General features: G+C 41.2%; 1 protein-coding gene across 5 annotated transcripts in view; it reads left to right on the top strand.

Annotated features, from left to right (window-relative positions):
* The window catches only part of itpr1 (inositol 1,4,5-trisphosphate receptor type 1), a 375,823-nt gene that overhangs the window by 2,838 nt on the left and 353,766 nt on the right, over window positions 1-19,219 (top strand). For 4 of the 5 annotated variants that reach the window (XM_033036757.1, XM_033036758.1, XM_033036760.1 and 1 more), the window contains exons 2-3: window positions 1,652-1,763; window positions 4,831-4,901. In XM_033036757.1, the coding sequence (XP_032892648.1) occupies window positions 1,672-1,763; window positions 4,831-4,901 (163 nt within the window). In that variant the 5' untranslated portion in view covers window positions 1,652-1,671. Of the gene's footprint in view, window positions 1-794; window positions 949-1,651; window positions 1,764-4,830; window positions 4,902-19,219 lie in introns of those variants that run through there. The other variant, XM_033036756.1, reaches the window with a different exon arrangement.

The following is a 19,219-nucleotide window of genomic DNA, read 5'->3' as shown; positions in this document are numbered from 1 at the left end:
ATTTTTTTTAACACGTCTTGAAATTCTACATGTGCAGAATTGTAATGGCGTGCTTTAGCAAATGTTGGCACTGCTGCCAGCTACCCGTCACCTCCAAAGTACGAAGTACGAACCCTTTATTGCAAGCATTTTTTGCCGCACATTGAACATGTCCACATATTTTTGCTCAGTCGTTTTCACACCTTATCCTTCCACATCTCTAGTCTCTACCTTGCCTCTCAGACTGAAGAAGGGTCTCGTCTGTTTCTTCTCCCCAGAGATGTTGCCTGTCCCGTTGAGTTACTCCAGCATTTTGTGTCTTATCTTCGTTGCAAACCAGCATCTGCAGCTCCCTCCTGCACTTATATTTTCCATTTGCCTTTTTTTTTTAAACGACTGAAGAAAAAGTGGTACTAAACAAGAAATAGACAGGTACATAATCTCTTGAAGCCTACAGCTCGCATTTTGATATCACTCAGTGACTACTTGAAATATCGCAGGCAAAAGTTTCCTCCCTGCACAGAAACTTTTTGAAGTCTTCGGGGGAGGCGGCAGGAGATCGTGATTGACGCGCCGGCGGACCAATCAAACGGCGGGGCCCTGGGAAAGAACGTGCGTCGTCCGACGTCACAATGCCTCGGGGAGGGAGGGCGGGACCAAGCCGCGCTCGCTGCGTCCGCTGGGAATTGTAGTCCGCAGCCGCTTCGCTTTCATTGCAGGTCGCGGGTAGGAGGACTACAATTCCCAGGGTGCACGGCGGGCCGGGGCAGATCGCTGATAGGCGGCGACACCGCATCTGCTGCTGGAGGGCTGGCAGAGAGCGGCGTTATCTAACGGGAACTGTCTCGCTGCAAAAAAAAGGGGGTCAAAGAAAGGCGAGCAACCATGGATTTCTTCTATACTGCCTAACTACTACTTCTGCACCACTATCACCTACAGCTTCCACTGCATCCAGCTCCTCTTTTTAAGGTCAGTGATGTTGGTTTATAGCGTATTCTTGCTTTAACTTTAAATAAACTTAAGGGGCGCAGAGAAAAAAAGCGCAGCTCAGCTCAGCACCCAACAGCAGAAACTACTGGCTGTGGCATATGTGCTATTGTTTTCATTCAGGGTTAAAAGAGATTAATCAACTTTTATAGACTTGCAACTAAAATGGAACAAAGTCTACGCAAGGAACGGAGATCAGCGAGCTTGTGGTTGAAACACTGTTGTAACTTTGTGTTCGGCAGAGGGCTCTTTTTCTGCAACTTGTTTCTCTGCCTAATAAAGCTAATGCCTACATTGGAGGAAAACAAATGTAGCGGTCACTGTATGGAATGCAGCTGCTGCAGCTCCCACCCCCTTCCTCAACAAACTCCCCACCCAACCTCTTTAGGATCTGTCGCTTTAAATCTAGCTGGTCAGAGCTCTCATTGTAATAATATGTGGTTTCCAATTATCTTGTGTTAGAAGATGAAACCAATTTATTTTCGTGGTGGTGCGATTTGAGGTTTGAACAGCATTGATTTAATTCTGCTTTTGCTATTTGCAAAATACTTGTAATTGACGCTTGTCATTTTAATATGTGAAAAGTATTATTAATTAAACCGTTGTTTGCTTTTGACGGGCGAACGCCTTGTGTTAGTGGTAGAAATACAGTTTCTTAGCGGGACTATTGTGTTTGGTTTGACAGCTCTGAAAAAGGGATGAGAGATGTCTGACAAGATGTCGAGTTTTCTTCATATTGGGGATATAGTCTCCTTGTACGCCGAAGGATCCGTCAATGGATTCATCAGCACGTTAGGGTGAGTATGTTACGGCAGCCTTCCTCTTGTCCTATTTCGCTGAACCAGTGATTCTCTCCGCCAGAGTGAATAAGCGGGGCGAAATATTCCGAGCCTTTCGCCGTGACGTTCTTAACGGGCATCTTAAAGAGAAGCGTAATGCTCTTGCCCTCAAAGAGTTACTATTTTAACGGGGATCGTGCATAGCAGTAAAAGGCAACAACTATACAGCCCATTCATAATCTTTGAAAAGGAAACAATGAATTAAGGTTGTGATGTTGATGCATTGGCAAATGTAAATTCCTTGTAGAAGTCAGCTGTCATAATACTAAATGTGGGTAATATTGCTCAAGTGGATTTTGACAAGTAAACTGAGCTTTCTTTGGGTACAAAGGTCCATCAACAGCATATAATCCTCCAACATTTTCACCTCCTCCAACGGGATCCCACTACTGGCCATCTTCCCATCTCCACCTGGTTCTGCTTTCCGCAGAGACCGTTCCCTCCACAATGCCCTGGTCAACAAGTCCCTTCCCACCCAAACCGCACCCTCCCCAGGTACTTTCCCCTGCAACCACAGGAGATGCAACTCATGTCCCTTTGTCCCTCGACTCCATCCAAGGACCCTGACAGTCTTTTCAGTTGAGGCTGAGGTTCACTTGCACCTCCTCCAACCTCATCTACTGTATCTGCTGTTCCAGATGTCAACTTCTGTGAGGCCAACATCTGTGAGACCAAGCGCAGGCTCTGCGGTCGTTTAGCTGAGCACCTCCGCTCAGTCTGCCTTAACCCTGATCTCCCGGTTGCTCAGAACTTTAACTCCTCCTCCCATTCTCAATCTGACCTTTCTGTCCTGGGCCTCTTCCATTGTCAGAGTGAGGCTCAGCGCAAATTGGAGGAACAGCGCCTCATATTTTGCTTCGGTAGCTTGCACCCCAGTGGTATGAACATTGACCTCTCTAACTTCAAATAGCCCTTGCTTTCCCTCGCTCTCCATCCCCTCCCCTTTCCAAGTTTTCCCACTTGTCTTACTGTCTCCGACTACATTTTATCTTTGTCCCACCCACTCCCCTGACATCAGTCTGAAGAAGGGTCTCGACCGGAAATGTCGAGACCCTTTCCTTCTCTCCAGAGATGCTGCTTGTCCCGCTGAGTTACTCCAGCATTTTGTGTCTACCAAGGCCCTTCAAGAGTTCCACAAAGGCGGCCTGTACCCAGGAACACATTGGAATGTGGTAAACGTTTGCTCAGTAGGGCTCTGAAATGTAATTAAATATACTGAGAGCTAATTATGACCTTCACACTACAGATGAATTAAACATTTATCTTGCTGAAGGTCTCCTGGCAGATTTTGCCTGGTTTCGATTGGTTTTCCATTATAAACCTAGCTCTCCTATCTCTCCAACTGAATTATCCCAACAAAGTCGATGTGTTGCAAGTGGAGTTGAATCTGGAAATATATTCTTGTCAGACCTCAGCTGCAAATGTGGTAAAGCATAATCCATTAACAGCCATGTAAAAAACTGCCTGCTCTGCATCATGTCCATATCATTATCATAAGTGATTGGCCAAATGGCCAAATTCTGCTCCTATCAAGTCTACTCAGCCATTCAATCATGGCTTATCTATCTCTCCCTCCTAACCCCATTTTCCTGCCTCCTCCCCATAACCTCTGACACCCATATCCCTTCTTCTACTGGAACTCCTGAAATAGGGGTGTGTTTTCTGAGGATTCTTCAGTCAGAGAGCTTTCACCTCTCACTTTCTAGCACTAGCGACCACTGATCTAAAAACCATCTCTTTTTTCTTAAATATCTTCTGCGATTTTATTCCTCACTACCCTCCTAAATACAAAATTCCAAAGATGTACAACCCCCTTTTTGTGAGTCCAAGTTGTAGACATTGAAGCCAGGATAAATATCATCCTTGCATCTGCCCTGTCAGACCCTTAACTTAAAGGTCCATGCTCAGATGGGATTAATCTTTCTGCTTATGACAAACATACTATCCCAGGGTTCAATTTAGAAAACATTTATTGCATTCCTTTGTGATATGGTGTAGCAAGATCAAATCTGTACACAAAATTCTAGAAGTCGGGAACTCTGTACATTTACAGCAAAGCATTTCAACTCGTGCGCAAAGGCCAATCTACTTTTTGTCTTCCTCCATGGATTTAGAAAAAAAATACACCAGGTTAGAAGATTACTCGCTCCTTAGATACCAAAATTTAATGTGGCCAACATTGGGGCATCATAATTGTTCTTTTGACATTATGCTGAGAAAAGGACAATTCCCCAGCTCTTGCTGTTTCTGTTAAGGGTCATTAGATAAATACCATGACCATAACTACCAATAGCCAAGTAATCTTTCAAGAATCGAGTTCTGCCAACTCTGGCATCATGTACATTCCTCACTCCGTCTGTCCACCAAAGGTGACCAAACCTTCAGCTTCCTGGCATGATGTCGAAATGTTTCATCTAACCCCAGCAGCTTTTAAAACATCTGACCAATCTTTTAGCCATGTAAATTACAAAATCAACTGTGCTGTGATAAGGCAACAACTTGTTAGGCAAACAAACTTGAAAATTGATCACTATTCTGAGAATATACACTCAATGCATTTGCAATGATGTTGGCAGAAAGAACATCAGTCGGAAAAAAATGGTCTGGCCCATTCTTGTACTCTGTGTACAGTGTGCTGTCAGTTGGGGCTTTAGAATAATTCCAGAGTTAATCACTCTGAAATTAAGAGAATAGTCTAAGAATTTGATTCAATTATACTTTATTGTCTCATGCACAGAGGTACAGTGAAATGCTTTGTTTTTGCATACAACCCGGAAAAATCATACATCAGACCTCACCTAGGCAGTACACACGAGTCACCAAGTTTCTGTCAAAGTTACAAAACGTTCACCAAATAGTCCTATCTGCCTGCCACTGCAGGTTGCTCCCTACCAGGTTCCCTTTCATTCTCAACAGCCCCCTGCCAAGTCCCTTCCTTCGTTCTCAGTGGCCCGGTGATACAGCCATAAAATGAATGTTTTGAGATTTTGTCTAACATTTTTTTTGTTTTTGTTTTGTTTGAAAGCCTTGTGGATGACCGATGTGTGGTGCAACCGGATGCTGGAGACTTGAATAACCCACCTAAGAAGTTTAGAGGTGAGTAATGAATCTTCAAAGTTCCCATCTTTTGGAAATTCTAATCTACTGGGCTTGTTAAAATATTCAATATTGTATGATTGCATTCTATTGGGTGGAATTTGTCAAAATTGATCCCACTAATCTTGAATTTAAGTGCAGCATTCAGAATTGTGAAATTATATAGACTTGATGTACTGTACAATTTGTTTGGAAAGATGATACCAAGTTGTTATGGGGAGAGGAGTGTCATTGACTATGGATTGCTTTTGAGAACTACTAGAGTAGGGGAGTCGCGAACCAGAGGATATTGGTTTAAGGTCGCGAGGAAAGATTTAATCGGAAACTGATGGGTAGCTTTTTCGCACAATATGTGTATGGAACAGGTTGGATAGGACAGGTTGAAGGATATGGGTCAAACACAGGCAGGTGGGACTAGTGTAGATGAGACGCGTTCGTTGGTGTGGGCAAGTTGGTCTGAAGGGCCAGTTTCCATGCTCAATGACTCTATGACGATGACTAACATCAAATTAACAAACTTAAACTTTTTAGTGACCCAAGCACATTTGTATTATAGGTTTAGGTTTTTTATTGTCACATGTACTGAGGTACAGTTAAAAGTTTTTTGCATGCTATCCAAAATAGATAATTTGTACTATACACAAATGCAATAATGTCAAACTATGTCAAACTTTTTTAGTTTGTCAAATGTCAAATGTCAAATAGTTTTTAAAATGTCAAACTATGTCAAACAATGTCAAACTTGTAGGTCTGTGTCCAAGATGGCTGCCGTGAAGGGAGAGTGGACGCTGGCACGAATTGGTTGCCGCTGCTCTCTCTTCACACTGTGTTTTTGATTTTTTGTTTTTGGATTGAATTCTGTTTTTAATTTGTGTCTCTGTGATGTCTTTATTATTTGTTATATTCCGATTATATGTTATTCCGATTAAATGTCTATTATTGTTATGTCTGTATTCTTTCTTTATGTGCTGCACGGAGAGGACGCTGGCGCTGTTTGTTCGCCGCTTCTCCGTTTGCTATTGTCTGTTACTATTGTAAAGCGACTTTGAGTCTTAGAAAAGCGCTATAAAAATAAAATTTATTATTATTATTAAACTAAAGTTCAATAAATAGAGCAAAGGGGCAGATGCACAGTGCAGAATACATTTCTCAGCATTGTAGCTCATCAATTCCATAAACAAAGTCCAATGCCCACAAATTGTTAGAGATGAATTGGACAGTGCCGTAGCTTGTGGAAGGACCATTCAGAAGCCTGATAACAGAGGGGAAGAAGCTGTTGCTGATCTTTGTTTTTCTGTAGTCAAGCTGGATGTCATAAGTGTAAAGCCCTCAATTAGTATTGACTTGCACAGATTTGTAATGCGGGAACATTTTGTTGAAGTGCAAGTTTAATTGTGGTTGGTGTGTTTCTTTCTAAATCCATGTTGGTTAACTGTGTCAACTAATCTGGGGATTTGAGCCTTGGTGGTTTTGTATTTTAATTGGCAAAATGTCAGTTCCCTAGTGTATAGTGGCTAGATTAGCAGAGGTTGACCCCAAGAAAACTTAAGTGCTGGCAGCATTTATTACTGCAATAAAAATGTAGGAAATTTCATGTTACTTCATTACTGAATTGACCAGAACATTACTGAAAATTTCTCCTCATTCATTTGCCCCACTCCACAACTTTCAACCTATGTATGCGTGGATTTTTGATTTTGATTTAGTTTTTATTGTATTTGTGGAAAAGCATTTCCTTGATTAAACATCATGTGGGCAAGAGGGTTGTCTAATCAAGACTTCAGAATGTGTTGATAAAGTGCAGCAATGCAAGCCTTTGAATTATTGTGAATGACGACGGTGTGCTGGGTCAACCTGCTGCTCTTCCCGTTATTGCAAAGTCAATACTAATGTATTGTAAATAGGTCACTAGATCTGCAGTAGGGTGAGGAAGTCACTTCTACTGCACAATATCCACTCATTTCCAACCTAGTGGATGATGTTTATCAGCCCTCTATTCTTAATATTTAAAACAATTAAAGTATCTATTTTCTATTAATTTGAATATTAATTCAACCCACCACCATATAGAAGGCCTTGTCCAAAATGTAGCCAAGCACAGACATTTAGAGTTCCCTCCAAATGCACGCAAGGGAAAGCAAGCCCGTATCCGAGTATAATAGACAAAAGTAACAAGGGCCGATCTTAATATGCGACAGCTTTTACTGTGGGCATTTGCTCTGCCAGAATCTTTGCAAGTGGAGAACAATATGTGCAAGGATACGCTTTAGAGACCTATCCACTTGCAGTTTAAAAAATAATTGGATCAATTTCTATATGCAGATTTTGACGTTTTGTTTAATGCAGATTAATCTCTCAGGAGTAACCTAGCTTGGCACTCTGTACTATTTTCCCACATCCTTCGAGAATATTTCAAAACCTTTTTGAAATTGGTTTAAAACTGGTGCTACTGCTATGTGATTTGGGTCATTAATCTCATTTTGGAGACCTATTTAAAAGCTGATTGTTCAGTGGAATGGTAATTGGAATCCTGTTGATCTGTGTGTTCTATTTTTAATACGCTAGTATTTCTGCATCTGTTAGTGACAGAAAAACCACTCTAGTAATGTTGATTGTATTTTACTTTAAGTTTTCCATTTGCAGAGCACCTTTCGTGACGTCAAGCAATCTAAACTTATTTAAAAACAATAAAATACTATGGAAATAACACGCTATAGTGAAAGTAGAATGTGTGTATCTCTAACTTCAAGTAACCCTTGCATCTCTCTAACTTCAAGTAACCTGTCCATCCCCCTCTCTCCGTCCCTTCGCCACCCTAGTCGGCGTACACGTTTCACTGTTGTCCTGCTGCATTTCACTGTTTGTGTCACTCGTTATCACCTTCTCCACAGCCAACAATGGACCATTGTGAGCTCCACCTTTCCTTGATGGAAAATTGTTCCTGATGTTGGAGGAGTCCAGAAGCAAGGGTTACAGTTTAAGAATAAGGGGTAGGGCATTTAGATTGAGATGAGGAAAAACGATTTCGCCTACAGAGTTGTGAATCTGTGGAATTCTCTGCCACAGAAGACCGTGGAGGCCAATTCACTGGATGTTAACAAGAGAGAGTTAGATATAGCGCTTGGGGCTAGCGGAATTAAAGATATAGGGAAAAAGCAGGAACGGGGTACTGATTTTGGATGATCAGTCATGATCATATTGAATAGTATTGAATGGCTCGTGGGGCCGAATGACCTACTCCTGCATCTATTTTCTGTGTTTCATCATCATTCCCCAAACAGTTAATTCAAGGATTGAGAAAAATTTCATAATTCAACAAAAACACCCAAACATTGATTAGTTAGTTAGAGTATGGGAGCAGGCTAACAAACATTTAAAAACGAGATTGTAAGCATTTCTGTAGATACAAAATAAGGAAACGATTATCAAATTTTAATGTGGATTCCTTGCATTCTAAGACGGGAGATATTGAGGAATGATAAACTGAACAAATATGTTGTATGACTTTGTGGAAGATGACACAGAAAAAGCCTTCTAGAAATAGTAATAGATACAGGAACTGAGTGAAGGAAGAATTCAAAGGAATTATTGAGAAGACTTGCATTGGCAACATTAATAGGACTGAGAGGCAACAAATCCCCACAATGTGATGAGTTGCATTCTAAGATCTTAAAGGAGGATGCTGTTGACGTCTTACAAAATTCATCCACCTCTCTCAAACAATTCCTGAAAATTAGGAGTGCAAATGCCCTATTTAAAAGGGATGGGGAGAGAGAAATTATGAAAGTATAGACCTTTTAGTCAGATGTCAATAGTAGGGAAAATGTTTGGTTTTATTTTTAAGTGGTAAAGGAACAGTTGAAAATTATAGGATTGGCCAGAGCCAATATATTTATGAAGGTGAGATGTTTTTGAAATTTCATATTTTTTGAAGTTGTCTCAAGCCCAATGAGACAAACTGGATTACGTGCATTTGGACTTTCAGATAACTTTAAGGTGATACATAGGATCATACAACTAACCTACAGTTCAGGGTATTGGTGGCAATGAACTGATGCAAATTGATGATTAGTTAGTTCTCAGAAAATAGGACAATATACTTATCATTTTCTGGTTGAAAAGCTGTGATTGCTGCTGTGGCTCAGATTTCACAATTCTAGATCAACGATTTGGACAAGCAAATAAAGTGTAATATATTCAGATTTGCTGCTGATAGCAAGCTATGTGCAGTGTGTGTTGTGAGAATGATGCAGAGAGGCTTCATGGGAGTGTCGGGAAAGGGAAAAGGAATAATTGGGAGAGAATAGTTCCCTCAATGTTCAAAGTGAACATCTCTGTTTTGAGCTGCAGGAGATAGCCACGAACCTCAATGGCTATGTTGCCTCTGTTTTTACCATTGATAAAGAAGTGAGGCAAGGAAACAATGAACATTACAACACAACAACAGGCCCTTTGCCCCACAATGTCTGAGCTGAACATGATGCCAAAACCATCTCTTATCTACATGTGCTTAATTCTCATCCTTCCATTCTTTGCAGAGCCATATGCCTATCAAAGTCTCTGAAATGCCACTATTGTATCTGCTTCAACCATCAAACCTGACTGTGTTCCATGCACTCGCCACCCTCTTGCTTAAGTTGACCCACATATCTCATAAACTTTGCTCCTCTCATCTTAAAACTATTCCCTACAGAGAACTTGGTGAAAGTTAATGGGGATGTCTTAGGGATAGTTTACATCACACGAGAAGAGGTGCTGGACATCTTAAAATGGATGAAGGTAGATAAATCTCCAGAGACTCGTTAGGTATTTCCAAGAACATTGGGAAGTGAGAAGAAATGGCAGGAGCTTTAGATGAGATGTATGCAATGTCGTTAGTTACTGTAGGTAATTCTGAGGAATTCTAAACATGCATTTGAAAAATCTGATATTAATTAGGCATAGTCAGGATGGCTTTGTGCATGGTGGTGGAAGCAAACATTATAGTGGCCTTTAAGAGGCTTTTAAAGAGGCATGTGGATATGCAGCGGATGATGGGTCGTGGATCATTCCATGAGAGTGGCATCGCAAGCAGTTGGTGGTAAATTTGTGGCACACTGGCCTTCATCAGTGGGGCACTGAGCATAGAAGTTGGGGTGTTGTGCTGTAGTTGTGCAAGATTGGTGAGGCTATACCTGGAATATTGTGTTCAGTTTTGATCATCCGTCTATAAAAAATATACCACTAAGCTAGAAAGAGTGCAGAAAAGATTTGAGGATGTTGCCTGGGCTCAGTAGACAGTATCTGGAGGGAATTTGGGCATGCTAGGACTTTGTCCCTTGGAGCAGAGCAGTCTGAGGGGTGATATTATAGAGGTGTATAAAATTGTGAGGTGAATAGAAATGGGGGGGAATGCACACCGTCTTTTTTCTCAGGGTATGGCGATAGAGAATTAGAGGACATGGGTTTAAGGTGAGAGTGGGAAGATTTAATAAGAACCAACATTTTCGCACATGATGGTGGGTTTATGGAATGAGCTGCCAGAGGAAGTCGTTGAGGCAAGTATCGCAACATTTAAATAACATTTGAACACGTGCGTACATAGGAAAGATTTAAAAAGATCTAGGTTAGTGGGCAAATGGCGCTACCTTAGATGGGCAACTTGGTGGCATGGATGAGTTTGGTTGAAGGGCCTGTTTTCTGATTCTGTATGAAACACTGATTTTTAAGGGGCTTGACTGGGTATTTGTGAGACATTTATATTCTCCCAGTCTGGGGTGAATAGGGCCAGGGGTCATCTCCACAAAATAAATCGTCAGCCATTCAGAAATGTGAGGCAAGAAATTTCTTCAAGCAGAGCACAGTGAAACTTTGGACTTTTGTACTCCAGGGACTATGAGCATTATGATGATGAGTAAAATTAAGGCAGAGATTAATAAAGGAAAATTGAGTTAGTGCAGATAGATGCCACTGAATAAAAAAGATCAGCAATGATTTAATTGAAAGGCAGAGTTGATGTGAGATGCGGAACATGCTGTGTTCTTGTGGTCTAGTTCTAACAACCAATAATTTGCTCCATTTAATAAGTACAATCTAAGATGGAAAGAATCAAAATCTCCAATTGTGTATTTCCGATATTTACAGTATTATGGTTTAGTGTAATTGTAGATGTCAAATGTTTCCACAATGAAATTGAATTAACAATACTGGAATCATTCTTGTGAACTTCCAAATGCACATGCTATAATGGGCAAGAACGTATATTCCCTGCCCTGTCAGGTTTTACTACAAACGTCAGGGTGCCTACCTTTACAAGAGCTGTGCTGTCTTGGGAAAGACAGAAAGCAAAATGTCAGACTAATTGTTATGTAATGGCAGAGAGCCAACAACTTATTCCTCAAGATTTGGAACACAAAACTGCACAACTCTTTGGCCACTCCTTTGACCATCTCTTTGTGCACAGTTGTACCTCTGGAAAGAAGCAGTAGTACAGTTGTATGGAATCTAAAGATGTGCAAAGGTAATTTGTGATCTGTTATTCTTCCATGGGTGTGAAGATTTATTGTATTAAAAGGCAGCACTGTGGCGCAGTGGTAGAATTGCTGCCTTACAGTGCCAGGGACACACTTTTGATCCTGACCACAGGTTCTGCTTGTATGATGTTTGTACATTCTCCCCGTGGCCATGTGGGGTTTCTTCCTCTCACATTCAAAGACTTACCGGTTTGTAGGTTAATTGGCTTTGGTCAAAAACTGTTAATTGTTTCAAGTGTGCAGGATAATGTTGGGATATGGGGATTGCTGGTGGGACAACTGGCCTGTTTCTGTGCTGTATCACTAAACTAAGCTAAGCTCTAAAAACTAAATGACTATAGTTATAAATTTTGTCTTGCACTTGATTTAACAAATGTTACACCTTTCACATTGGTTAAACAGCTCATTTCTGCACACTGATTCACTGAATTAGATCCAAAGAGCAACCATTGGTCCAAATTTGAAACCATTTCATTCTTAATATAGTTGAAAAATCTGGATAAGGAGCCACTATGGGGCTGTCCCACTGTACGAGCTAATTCAAGTGTTCTCCCGAGTTTCCCCCGATTCTAACTCAGAGAATTATGGTAATAGCCGCTTGTAGATACTCGGGGCTCTCGTGGACATTTTTCAACATGTTGAAAAATCTTCACGAGTCTTCCCGAGCTTACTGCGTTTCCCGAGTACCTGCCGTTAGCGTTACGAGCCGCTAAGAGACGTCCTGAGCTCCGACGTACCCGCAACGTACATTCTACGTGCTTACTGCGAGTTCGATTTTTTTTTTTTAAACTCGGGAGAGCTCTTGAATTAGCTTGTACAGTGGGACAGCCCCTTTACTATGAGCTCAGACCTCTTTTCCCAGCTTCCCCTGGGGAGAAGTGTGCTGATCTTCTTCCTGAGCTGCTGTAGGCTGTGTTATGTTGGAAGCTTTCAAGATTTTCACCCGACAGCAATGAGGACATAATGACTATATTTCAATGTCAGGATAGTACGTGACTTGATTAATAGTGTTCCCATGTGTATACTGTCCTTTCGCTTCATTGTGCTGGAGGATGGGGAATTGGGAGATGCATCATTATTTTTAGAAATTCAGTAACTGAAAACATTTACAAATTTGAAACTAGCCCATTTATATTTAAGCTTTTATAGGGTAAAATAAACCCTGTGCTCTTTGATTTCCCATTTCTTCCCTTGTTTTGATCAGACCAATTGAAAATGCTACATTCCTGGATGATGCAGGCATTCCAGGTACAAAGCATAATTCAGGTTTTTTTTTAAAATAATCCTGCTTTGCACTCCTGGTATTCTTTGCCTCTGCTGCAGTTTTATTAATACGCCACAATTCTATATTGCTTTGGCTGGCTTTTGCCAGATGCTTGCCACTTCCTTCACCGGTGTCTTTTGTCTCTCATCCTCTCTACACTGACTGCTGGGGCCAATAAATGCTCCTGTCATAATCCAATAATCAGCAAGGCAATGGTCGAACAGGTTGCTTGGGGCACAGTTTTTTAATGGACCAAATTGGGTGTGCAAGATACTAAATGGAAAACTAACATTGACGGTTTGAATCTGCCCTGTTGCTGCCTATCCACATCCACAGTTCCTGTCTGCCTCCTCTAAACTGCTTAAGAACGAGGGCTTGCAGATCTCTTTTGCACCTGAGAGCAGCACAAGATGATGGTAGGCTTCGTGCCAGCCTCTGCTGTCAAATCCTGATGTACCTGATAACCTTTGACAGCTGAGTTAACAGTTCCTTTGGGACTGTTTTTAAATGTTTCCAGTTAAAAGCAGTTTCCAGTTGGTCAACTTAAATTTTATAAATGAAAAATGCAATTTAAATATGTATTAAAATTATACTAAATATTAAGTAAACCTGTTCGCATCACTATCTTAGATGCAATATGCTGGAGTAACTCAGCGGTTAGGCAGCATCTCTGGGGAAAAGGAGTAGGCGATGTTCTGGGTCAGACTGAGAGTCAGAGAGAGGGAAACTAGAGGTATCTAACCTTGCCCCCTCCGAATAAACCCAACTCGATCATCACTATCTTAGCGGGTGAGAGACCAGATGCAGATGAGTGGGGAAGGTTGTAATGCTATCAGCCTGGTTTAAATCAGAGGGAACTGGTAGATAGTATACAGTGCATTCAGAAAGTATTCAGACCCCTTCACTTTTTCCACATTTTGTTACGTTACAGCCTTATTCTAAAATTGATTACATTCAGTTTTTTTTTATCATCAATCTACACACAATACCCAATAATAAAAAAAGCAAAAACAGGTGTTTAGTAATGTTTGCAAAGTAATTAAAAATAACTGAAATATCACCTTTAAGTATTCAGACCCTTTACTCAGTACTTTGTTGAGGCACCTTTGGCAGTGATTACAGTCTCAAGTCTTCTTGGGTATGACGCCACAAGCTTGGCACACCTGTATTTGGGTAATTTCTCCCATTCTTCTCTGCAGATCCTCTCAAGCTCTGTCAGGTTGGATGGGGAGTGTTGATGCACAGATATTTTCAGGTCCCTCCAGAGATGTTCGATCGGGTTCAAGTCCGGACTCTGGCTGGGCCACTGAAGGACATTCATAGTCTTGTCACAAAGCCACTCCTGTGTGCTTAGGGTCGTTGTCCTGTTGGAAGGTGAACCTCCACCCAGTCTGAGGTCCAGAACGCCCTGGAGCAGGTTTTCATCAAGGATCTCTCTGTACTTTGCTCCGTTCATCTTTCCCTCGATCCTGACTAGCTAAAATTCCTGCCGCTAAAAAACATCCCCACAGCATGATGCTGCCACCACCATGCTTCACCGTAGGTATGGTATTGGCCAGGTGATGAGCGGTGACTGGTTTCCTCCAGATGTGATGGTTGGCATTCAGACCAAAGAGTTCAATCTTGGTTTCATCAGAGAATTTTGTTTAGGTGCCTTTTGGCAAACTGCAAGCGGGCTGTCATGTGCCTTTTACTGAGGAGTGGTTTCTATCTGGCCACTCTACCATAAAGGCCTAATTGGTGGAGTGCTGCAGATATAGTTGTCCTTCTGGAAGTATCTCCCATCTCCACAGAGGAACTCTGGAGCTCTGTCAGAGTGACCATTAGGCTCTTGGTCACCTCCCTGACCAAGGCCCTACTTCCCCCGATTTGGTTGGGCGGCCAGCTCTATGAAGAGTCCTGGCGGTTTCAAAGTTCTTCCATTTAAGAATGACGGAGGCCACTGTGCTTTTTTGGGACCAGCAATGCTGCAAAAATTGTTTTATACCCTTCCCCAGATCTGTGTTTCAACACAATCCTGTCTCGGAGGTATACGGACAATTCCTTTGCCTTCATGGCTTGGTTTTTGTTGTGACATGCACTGTCAACTGTGGGGCTTGATATAGACAGGTGTGTGTCTTTCCAAATCGTGTCCAATCAATTTAATTCACCACTGGTGGACTCCAATCAAGTTGTAGAAACATCTTGAGGATAATCAATGGAAACAGGATGAACCTAAGCTTAATTTTGATTGTCATAGCAAAGGGTCTGAATACTTATGTAAATGTGATATTTCAGTTATTTCTTTTTTAATACTTTGCAAAAATTTCTAAACACCTGTTTTTGCTTCTTCATTCCGGGGTATTGTGTGTATATTGAAGATTTAATAAAAAATAATTTAATCCATTTCAAAATAAGGCTGTAACATAACAAAATGTTGAAAAAGTGGAGAGGTCTAATACTTTTTGAATGCACTGTATCTGGTCTCTCTTCTTGGCAGATTGTGCTCTGCTGCCTAGCCTAGGTGAGTCCATTGGCAGAGCAGGAGCTCTGGTGCACTGGCACCTGAATTTCCAGCTCGCTTGGACTTCTGCATGTGATCTCATGTCCAAGGGTCCATTCACACATGGCAAAACGTTGGTCCTCATCGATAAAAACAGAATAAATTATTCTATTGTCTGTGTGTGAGAACTGCTGAGGTGCATATTGTCTAGGGCTTCAGTTTGAAGTATGTGCAACTGCAGGACAAGCCATGGCACCAAACCAGAGCTGTCCATGCGCACATGATATTGGGATTGTTGAAACTGGAAATTGAGGAAAGAATCACAATTCCGACAATTGAAGACTGTGGTTGGACTGATGTTGTCAAAGCATTTGGTTCACTTGTGCCTTGGCACTGATGGAGACTGCATGTTAAGGTTTTCTTTTCCCCAGGTTATCCTGTCTGACTGGTCCCCATTGATCATTGCTGCATCACCTCAACATTATTAACTAAAACACACCAGTCTAATTCGTCCTGGAAATGTAATGAAGATAAGGTGATAGACTATGGTCTAACCTTCTTTGTAGTTGATGTATTATTTTTAATCTGAGTAAAAAAACAAAAAGCTTCATGTCAAATGTGATCAAAGTAATTATCTTGGTAGTAGCTGTGCTTTCGGACCAACGATATGACACCAGTTTCAGATTCCGTTAAATATCTGCCACTGTCTCAACTTGACTCAGTATATTATTTGAGCTGAACGGCTTGTTTTTTTGTGTTGCAATTTGCAACTTGCAAAGACATGGGTTAGAGGCCAAGATCTCTTGAAGATGGGCTTGGTGGGATGGCAAGTGGCATGGTTAGTTCAGGAGGTTAATGTGTGAAAATAATGTGTTGCTTCTGTTGGTGCACCTATATCAGGAATGAGGAAAGAGAAAACTGCTACTAATCTTTTTAATGGACTGTCAGAAGGTGAACATATATTTACATTGAAAATGAGTATGTTATAAATAGAATCTGTCATTAAAAACAGTGCGATAACCACACTGGTGTGGTTTAGAACCGAAAACCTTTGAATTTTAGTAGCTGTTAAATGCTCTTCCTCCCTCAGTTATTGCCCCTGCATTAAAAAAAACCCCAGCAAACACTGGTCTAGTTATCATTCTGTGGTCTCCCTTTAAAGCAGTGTGTTCTATCTACTGGAATTTGTTCAGTTTTACGTTGTTAGATCCCAGCATGTTCTCCATTTATTTTCTGTCTCTCTCTGTCTCTCTCTCCTGTACTTCCTCTGCATGATCTACCGCGTGATGCTCTCTGCTTTGCTGCCTACACCAGCATGTAACACAGAATGATACCTGCCTTGTTCTTTGCATCCCTTTATCAGTTTGAGGTAAACATTCACATAGGCGGAAGGATGCCTTTTGCACTGCTCAAACCTTAATAATGTAGAAGTTTTCTGGTGCTGGTAAGGTTTAAGTCCAGAGTGTTTTATTGTCATATGCCCCAGATTGAACAATGAAATTCTTACTTGCAGTAGCACAACAGAATACGTAAACATATACAGTGTATCAATATAATAAATAAGAAAAAAAGTTCAGTGTGTGTATATATCTTCTTAGGCACCCCTTAGGTCATGACTGACCATGGGTGTCTCCAGGGTGCTAATTCCTATATGGAGGACGCCTGTGCGTGACTTTGTTTAACGTGGGGAGACTGGTGCATAGACAGCCACCCCACGGTCCTTGACAGATCTGGGTCAGGATCCAGTGGCATGGAGTCCAAGACGACCAGAGACCCTTTTCTGCTGCAGCCTTCATCTGCTTTCCCAGCTGTTATGACGCTCCACTAAGGTCAGCCATCATCCTCCGCCTGTTCCACCGTTGAGGTCTTGGTTGGATTGCTCTTTGTCAGAGACCTCCCCCTTGACCTTACCACCATGGGTGGCCCTACCAGGAGCATAGCTCCAGACGGCATCGCTCTCGGGCTCTCAGGTCCACACAAGCTTCTCCACCACGACAAGGTGACAATCCACAGAGGAGTGTGTATATACACATGCTCATATATACAGATCTATATATGTATGTTCAAAGTTTCATTTATTGTCACATACACCAATTGGTGTAGTAAAATTCGAGTTGCCATGTGCTATGTGTATGTATATATGTATGTGTGTGTGTGTATATATATATGTGTGTGTGTGTGTGTGTATATATGTGTGTGTGTGTGTACAATAATAGTGCAATTATAATAATAGTCTGTGTAGTTCAGAGCTTATTTGAGGTTGTAATGTTTAAGTGAGATCATGGCTATCATGTAACTTCAGCCTATCTACTACTTTCAATCACTATCCCTTAATGTCACAACTTGTCAAATTATATTCCTGTTATCTTTTAACAATTAACCAACCATCAGTTGCAAACTCCTCCCACTCTTTGACAGGCATTAAATTTCAGTTTTGTTTCACAATGTCTCGTGGAGCAAGTTTACATTAAAATTGCCCTTGTGCTGATGTAGTAATTATGGAAATAAGTACGGTTTGAGATAGACACAAAAATGCTGGAGAAACTCAGCGAGACAAGCAGCATCTCTTGAGAGAAGGAACGGGTGACGTTTTGGGTCGAGCCCCTTCTTCAGACTGAAGAAGCCTTTCCTCTTCTTCAATCTCGACCCGAAATGTCACCCATTCTTTCTCTCCAGAGATGCTGCGTGTTCCACTGAGTTACTCCAGCATTTTGTGTCTATCTTTGGTTTAAACCAGCATCTGCAGTTCCTTCCAACACAGTAATATTTGAGATCCTTTTATTTGCATCTGTCTATAAATAAGCAGTGATGATCCCAGAGTTGCACTTATGAGCCAATTTAATTTGGGATCCTGTGAATGTGGAAGTCAGATACCACCCAGAGTGGAATTCAACATGATGTCTCCCTCCTTCCTTGAAAAATATTAACTGTCTATGCTTTGCTCATCAGAAATTCAGTGAAGTTGGCACACAATACAGCCCTAACATTGTTAAGGAACAGCATCCTTTTCTTGTATATAAAATTGTACACAAGGTTATAAATAATTGCTTTAAAAATAAAGTAACACTGAGTACTAGGATCCTTGTCTGAATTATGGCTCACTATGATTACTTTCAGCAAATTGATTAATTTGGTGTTTGTTTTAAATGACAAGTGACTTCTCAAGATTCCAATGACATTATCCAAGTTAACTTTTTTTATTGGAAAAAAAACACAACTTCAGTTAATATGTATTGTAACAAAATTCAATGGTTCATTGACCACTTGAGTGGCTGCTTTAATGTATCCAACTTTGTGTCACTGGCATGGATGTTTCATGGTTTCCAATTCTAAACGCTATTGTGCAATCCTGGTGGTCTACCTCAGGAGCATGATGCCTATTGCTATTGTTTTAATATATCGTGCATTAAGTGGCATGCTGTGGAGAAAGGTAAAGGCTGCAATTCAGTCGGTGGGTGTTATTGGTGTTCATTAACATCTTGAACAATTGGCTTTAGAGATTTTCTATAATTACAGCTTTTGCAACTCCACAGGATCATTATTCTGCAATCAATTAACACTGTGTTTGGTCCTTTTTGAAATTTTGAAACTCTACAGGTCTTGCTCCTTGAAAAGGAATATTTGATTTTTAGCTGATCCAACTCCTTGCTGTAATTAATTGTTCCAAATCTTTACGCTATCATCACAGTAGGGTGTCAAGTCATCTTGCTCTCATTTGGTGCTCTACCAGTTGGTTGCCAGGGTAATGAATTTAGAATGCATTCAGTGCATTTGTTTTTATCAAAGTGACTTGATTGGGATTCTAATTTTGAAAGAATAGAGGGTAAGCTCTCAAAGACATGAGACTGCAGATGATGGAATCTTGAGCTAAACACTAAGAGCTTGCGGAAGTCGGTGGGTCAGACAGCATCTGGGGAGGGAATGGACATGTGATGTTTTGGGTATTGACTGGAGCAGAGGGGAGAAAGGAGGAAATTAGATGTGGGAGTGGGCAAAGCCTGGCAAGTCATAGAGATATGCACGTGATGGGGACCGATTGCCGGATGGGTGGAGTAATTGA

Source organism: Amblyraja radiata, chromosome 18, assembly GCF_010909765.2.
Source record: "Amblyraja radiata isolate CabotCenter1 chromosome 18, sAmbRad1.1.pri, whole genome shotgun sequence".
NCBI lineage: Eukaryota > Metazoa > Chordata > Chondrichthyes > Rajiformes > Rajidae > Amblyraja > Amblyraja radiata.
Note: the sequence above shows the minus strand (reverse complement) of the source record. Positions and strands in the feature narration are given on the sequence as shown.